The 7,108-nt window shown below is 44.6% G+C and overlaps 1 protein-coding gene across 1 annotated transcript; it reads right to left on the minus strand.

Annotated features, from left to right (window-relative positions):
* Positions 1–2,232: 2,232 nt before the first annotated feature.
* Positions 2,233–6,251, minus strand: LOC113420215 (transmembrane and death domain protein 1-like). The gene has a single exon (XM_087956250.1). The coding sequence runs from the start codon at positions 5,899–5,901 to the stop codon at positions 5,014–5,016; it is 888 nt and encodes a 295-aa protein (XP_087812376.1). The 5' UTR covers positions 5,902–6,251; the 3' UTR covers positions 2,233–5,013.
* Between the last annotated feature and the right edge of the window lie 857 nt (positions 6,252–7,108).

Consider the following 7,108-nt stretch of genomic DNA (forward strand, 5'->3'; position numbering starts at 1 on the left):
CTAAGAATCAACCGTGATTGGCCGAGCCGATCGCGGGAGATTCAAAGCCCTGTCATTGGCCGCCGAGCCGTGAGCAATCCCCATATGAAGGGCTGCCGCGGCTCCAAGATCTTGTACAGGTCTTAACACTGAAATAAAGAGCTGAATGTACACTTTGGTCTCGCGCTCTGTGGGAACCGATCTACCCGAATCTAACACTTGCCATTTCCATGGCCCAGTTCTGAATGTCCCATAGCACGGTACTGGGCTGCAGCCAGGGGGTTGGGAACCCCTGCTCTACTGCCTCTGTTTTGATTTATGCCAGATGATGTTGCTAGCATACCAATCCCAATGGGCAAGGGGACTGATATCTTTCCGTTGTCTTATTTTTGCATGCTAAATAATACTTTTTTCTGTGTTTTTTTTTAAATATTTTGTAAATGTCTGCCAGCTCATACTTTTAAGGCTGTGGTGCTCAACCTTTCCGGCTCCACGGACTAGCAGGGGTAGCAATGGTATTGGCAGCAGTGGGGCAGAGTGGAGGGAATGGCTTTGCGCACACAACCAAATCCCACGCATGCACAAATGAATCTTTGCACTCTTGCTCACCACTTGCGCAGCCTGGTTCCCAATGGGCCACATCTTAGTACCACTCCACGGCCCTGGGCTTGAAGACTTCTCCTTTAAGGGGTCTTGGAAACTTACCCAAATACATGTGGGGCATAGTATAAACTACATTTATGGTTTTGTTTTAAGTAGTTGATCAATTGCAACTTAGTACAGGTAGTCCTCAGTTTATGACCACCATTGAGCTGAAAATTTCCATTGCTAAGTGAGACCTTTGTTAAATGATTTTTGCTTCATTTTACAACCTTTCTTGGCACAGTTAAGTGAATCATTCCAGTTGTTAAGCTAGTAACATGGTTATTAAGTGAATCTGGCTTCCCCATTGATTTTGTATGTCAGCAGGTCGGTCATATGACCCCAGGACACTGAAACCGTCATAAATCTGAGTCAGTTGCCAAGCACCTGAATTTTGATCATGTGACAAGGGTGGTGGTGGTACTGCAATGGTCATAAGTGTGAAAAATGGTCATAAGTCACTTTTTTCAGTAGTATTGTAACTTCAAATGGTAATTATATGAACTATTGTAAGTCAAAGACTACCTGTAATTAATGTTAATAGCTCTCTCTTTAATAGTTAATGAATTAAAATTTCTAGTAGCTCTGACCCGCTTAGCTAATGGAGAAGCACCCTAATGTTCTAGATCCATTAGAAATTAAGAGTCTAAGATCCCCGTTTCTGAAATAGAGTATTAGAAAACAAAAAGTTTCAAAAACTTCACTTTATTATGGCTTTCCATCTCTCATCTAAATTTGAGGTCACCGTATCTGGTTAGGTGGTTGAGAATAATCATGTAAAAACAGAGGAGCAATGAAGTGCAAAAAATGTTCACAGTTTGTGATTCCACCCCCAAACCACGTTCTACTGTTTCCCCCCCCCCCCTGCAATGTTAAAATGATAGATCTCCTGGGTTATAGCTGCACACATCGCAGGCAAACATTTTCCCTCTTTTTTTGTTATTGTTGGGGCAGATCCATTCCTGAGAGGTTACACAATGGGAAAAAGCTTGAAATCTGTATTTGGCCAATTAAGATCCCAGCCATAGCACTTACACAAGAGGAATGAATAAAGCAGGGATTTTTTTTGAACTGTTTGCAGAACCCTAGAGTTCTATGAGCGATTACAGGGGAAAAAATGTTCACTTGAACACAGCCAATTTTCTATCTCTAAAGCTCTTGATCAGGGGTTGTGAGATTTTTTTTAAAACTAATAAGTTCAGCAGCCTGAAAAAAATATATTAAAACCTCTTGAATAAATTGCAACCACCCTATTTAAACAGTCAGTGGTGGCTTTAAGCTGCATACTTTGCAGACTGAATTATGTGCTGAAAGATAGAAGAATCAACAACTGTGTTTGTTTTACCAAGCCCAGGTGTACCAGAGTTTCCCTGTTTGCTTTGAAAAAAATAAATAATTATATCCAAGTAATGGAAAGTAGTGAAACAGGATGCCATCTTATAAACAAATAATATTCAGCCTGTTCCTCCTTGTGTAATCTACTATAATTCATCAACATACCTCCATGGGTATGGATGCCCTGTGATTTAAATTACTGATTATTTAAATTTTAATCTACAGATTTCTGGACTGCCCTTGGCGTGAGTGGATATCCAAAGTGGCTATTAAAAAATGGAGAGGCATTTCAGTCTGACAGAGATTTTGGATATTCCAGTAGTTAGAATAATTTAATTCCAGGATTGAACAGTTGACACAGCAGAAGATCATTCTCCCATGCACTGTTGTTACCCTGTCTGGTAATGAAATGTCTGCAGCAAATGGACCAAGTTCAGAGAACATGAAGAACCCAATCATTTTAGATGTGTTACTAACTAGTACTTTGGGGTGAAATGTTGGTGGGTGGGTGGGGTCAGTCTGCAGCTGCTGAGAATCCTGAAGGAAGCAGGATTATTGAGACCCGTTTCAGTCAAGGTTCAGGCCAAGATTTAGTCCTGAGACTGCTCTGTTTGTCAATGGTCACAGTCCAATCATCCTTGTGCTTCTTGACCTCTCAACCCAGAGGTGGCATTCAGCAGGTTCTGACCAGTTCTGGAGAACTGGTAGTGGAAATTTTGAGTAGTTCAGAGAACTGGCAAATACCACCTCTGACTGGAGATTTTACAGTATTCTTCCCCTGCCACGCCCACCAAGCCACACCCACAGAACCGGTAGTAAAAAAAATTGAATCCCTCCACTGTCTCAATCACTTTTGATTCCATTGACCATAGTATCCTCCAGAACTGGTTCTATGAGTTGGAGATTGAGGACACTATTTTATGATGGTTTCTTTCCTTTCTCCGGGGCCAGTTCCATTCAGTGTTCATTGGTAGGGAGAGCAGAATGGGTCAACAGATGGCCGCAATGAGTTGCCCCCAGTAAGTTGTCTTAGACCCAGGAGAGTGGTCATCTATCAGTTTGAGATTCTGTATAATCAGCAACCTGATAAAACCCAATTATAGATTTTTGACTCTGGGTTGGCCAAGTGAGGCTGTTGAGATTCTGGCCCAGGCCCTGGAGGCTGCGCAGGTTTGGATGGGGAAAAGCCCATCCCAATCCTACCAAGAATGAGTGGTTGTGGATGCTGAGACTGCCCAGGTCTGAAGATATTCCAGCTTGGACCTTGGATGAGGTTGGACTTCCCCATTCAAAGATGGTGTGTAATTTAGGGATGTTCCTGGACTCACATCTATTGCCTGATGAGCATGTGGTCAGAAAGGCTTTTGCCCAGCTTCAACTGGTATGCTAAGTCTCCTCTTACTAAAACAGGTGCTCTTCAGATAATCAGTCATTCAAGCCCTGATGATCTTAGGATTTGACTACTGGAACATGCTCTATATGGGGTCCCCTTGAAGACAACCCTGAAACTTCATCTGTCCCAGAAAACATTGGCGTAGGAATATCCAACTGATTAAAATTTGCCATCTTTAGAGACGACCCCAGAAGCATGCCTTCTCTGGAATAGCGCCTGCCCTCTGGAATGAGGTTTTCCCCAAAATACAAAGTGCTTCTAACCTACTAGTATTTCAAAGGTCCCTAAAGACCTGGCTTTTCACACAGGCCTTTGGCAAGAAAAACTGATGCCCATTTCTTTTTTTGCTCTCCTCTGGGTTTATTTTCTTTGCCTTTGTTTTCCATGCCTCATCTGATTAAATGTCTTAAAAATTATTTTAATTAACAGACCTTAAACCCAACAGTGCCACTCATTTCACTTAGACCTAAAAAGCAAACATGCTTAGAAAATAAAACTAGAAGTTAGCAGCCTCCGAGTGTTTGGTTGGGAAGTGAGCCCAAATGCCACAAAAAAGCCAAGGAATTAAAAGTGTCTATGGGACAGGAAGGAGGAGGGGTGATTTCTCCACGTATCTTCTGGTGTGTAATTGCCAACTGATCTTGTGAGCATGCCCACAACCTGTTTTTAAAATTTCAAATCTGCTGGCTCAAAAATGAGGGAACTGCAAAGGAATCTCCTTAACAGCCTGTTAAAAGCCACAGGGTAGTAGAAGGTATTCAAGAGAGGGATTTAAAGGTTAGTTTGGAGTTGAGAAAGCCTACCAAAATGTCATATGCTTAGGAAGTTTCAGCCAGTAGTTTTGGCACTTCAATGAGGATTGCATACTAAGCACAATTATTGTAGCAGAACAAACTGTCAGAGGGACAGATGGAACCCTCCTTGACCATTATGGCAGCGTGAGATCCAAAGGAATCCAATTATGTCAGGGTTTTGCTGCTAGTGTGGAGTATGTTCCTGGAGAAAAAAATCTGCTTGAAACAATTTCTTTGTTTCTCAGACCATCAGAGATCTTACATGAATGTTTGGCTAAAGTACTTGAGACACTAACCCCAAAACAGGATTGTAATGTAGTGGGAAATCTCTTCACTGTATATTTGTAGTGGCTGCTTTTTATAGCAACCTGGTGGTGAGGTGGGGGCAGACTAAAATCCCCAGCTGGTTGGGGAATTCTGGGAGTGGAAGTCCACACTTTTTAAAGTTGCTAAGGTTGAAAATCACTGGTATAGAAGAGTGAGACAGCAGTTTTGCCTTAATGGAGCACAGGAATGTTAGCTGATGCACCCTAAAAAGGATTCTACTTGCATCTGCTAAACAACCCCCACTCCCCAGTCTAAAGCCTCTAGGTCTACTGGTGTCCTGCCCACCTTTGCATCTGAGGCAAAAAACAACAACCCGGAGACTGGGACAGGCAAGATAGGATCAAAGCCAAGGAGACTTTTCACTCCACTGCTCTCCATGCTGCAGTGATGAGGAAGTAAGAAAGGAGAAGTGGGAAACCCCTCTAGCGGAGGAAGGAACGGCCCCGCCTGGTGCCCAAGGAGCATTCAGATCAGGCAAAATAAACGAGCCGCCTTTATTGTCTCCCCTTTTCAGAAGAGAGGCCGGCTTTGCCTGGCTGCGGCTTAGCGTAAGGTTTCTTCGGCCTCGTCTTCATCGTCCCCCGACTCCCTGCCGTAGGTTTCGAGGTGCTCAAACGAGTAGTAGATGCCTCCGCGGCTGGTGGGAGGTGGGAGTAAGATCATGGCGGGCAAGGGGTCGCTCGGAAACGGCGTGGAGCTGGGGCTGCTGCCTTCGTTCAGGATCCAGACGAAAGAGTAGAGCGCCAGCGCCACCAGGATGAAGGAGGTTAGAAAGCCGCTGAGGACGCCCGTCGCCAGAGGCGTAGCCCATTCAAAGAGGCTCCGGTTGTAAGGCGGCAGCGCTTTCCGCTCCACCATCAGCTCCAGCCCGTCCCACTCGTCTTGCTCGAGCGGCGCCGCCGCGGAGCCCTGGCCTTGGCGCCGCTGCCGGCTTTGCGCGCTCCCTTGCGGACCCTCGTCCAGGAGCAGCGAGGAGGTCAGGTGCTTCACCGTCTCGTGGTACTCCTCCACGTTCTTCTTGATCTCCAGGTTCTTGTCCTGGTTGAGGTTCTTGCCCAGTTCTAGCGAGACGTCGGCGCGGCCGATCAGCTGGAGAGCCCGGGACAAGCGATCCCAGTACATGGTGTCTCCTTCCGTCTCCAGCCACTGCTGCAGGGTCTCTTTGCACTGAGCGGTGGTGAGGATGTCGCGGCGCCTTCTTCGTTTTCGTCGACGGCCGATGGGGTTGTTCTTCTCGGAGAGGCGCTCCAGCTCGTCCTTCACGTTCTCCTCGGGGCCCAGGAGTTTGAGGAGGAAGGCCTGGCATTCCTCCGGGGACAGGAGCTCCGAGATGCGAGCCATCATGTGGGTCCCAATGTCGTCGGCCACTGTGTCATCGCATAAGGCGGGCAGGACTAGCAAGGAAAGAGCTAGGCCGAGCAGAGGCCTCATTCAGAAGGCCCTGAAAAGCGGAAAGTTGAAAATGAGAGAAAAGCCTTCAGTTTACCTGCAGGGACTGATCTTTCTCCCAGTAGAGAGAGGCCTTGGCCTTAACTGTCAAAGCACCCAGAGCCTCAACATATTTAAAGCAACAAGAGAGAAGGGTGCCTCCGAGTCTACACAGACTGCCATTTCTAGCATGTATGTTAAAAAGGTAGCTTGAGCTGATATTTGACAGACACCCAGCTACCTATCTTATAATGCAATACATGTAATGCAGAATGAGGAGAGTGTTTATGAAGTTCTCTCAGGTGTGTAGCCATTTATCTGACTTGTCTTTTTCAATTAAAGAATTATTCCTTATTGGCTATACGTGTATTTAATGTAATGAGAGGATAACCCATTAATTTGCTTTTCTCTTTTGGGCATAATCTTTCAGAAATCCATTATATTTAATGAGATATTTCCCCCCTACCATATTTACATAGGAATATAGGTTATCGGTGGGTGGCAGCATCTAGCTGACTTTTGTTAAACTTGTTGGGAAGTTGCACCTATATTATCTGTGCTTATTAAAGCCAGATTGGATATGTTAACTCAAGGAAGAGATGTAAAACATCTATTTCCTATCCTTGCTAGTTCCAAAGTATGTATTAATACAAGGTGGAAAAAATACAAATATAGCCAAATCTATCTGGAAACTGCACACTATCCACACTATACAACAAGTGTGGAATAATTTCGGGCAGCTTGGTAACAAAAGAATGGCCCTCTGTTCATGGCCAGAGGAAAGAAGTATCCTAAACTGAGGAAATGCAAGAGTAAACAGGAGTCTTTGTTTGGTCTGTAATATCCTCTTTTGCTTGTAAATTTCAGATTCCCTGGCTGTATTCTCACCCACCAGTAGGCTATAATGTGCTGGGCCTAATTTGAGAGTCCTTGTGTCCTACAAACCTAATCTGCTGTTAGTTGATGGTTTGATGTATTGTGCTAACCCAGATACAGGTAGTCCTTGAGTTATGACCACAATTGAGTCCAAAATTTATGTTGCTAAGTGAAACATTTGTTAAGTTTGCCCCAGTTTATGACCTTTCTTGCCACAGTTGTTAAGTGAATCATTGCACGGTTAAGTGAATATGTATTCCCCATTGAACTTTATCAGAAGGTTGCAGAAGCGGATCATATGACCCCAGGATACTGCAACTGTCATAAATAGGAA

This window comes from Notechis scutatus, chromosome 2 (genome assembly GCF_049901735.1).
Source record: "Notechis scutatus isolate UNSWTSFEM ecotype Mainland chromosome 2, rNotScu1.2, whole genome shotgun sequence".
Taxonomy (NCBI): Eukaryota; Metazoa; Chordata; class Lepidosauria; order Squamata; family Elapidae; genus Notechis; species Notechis scutatus.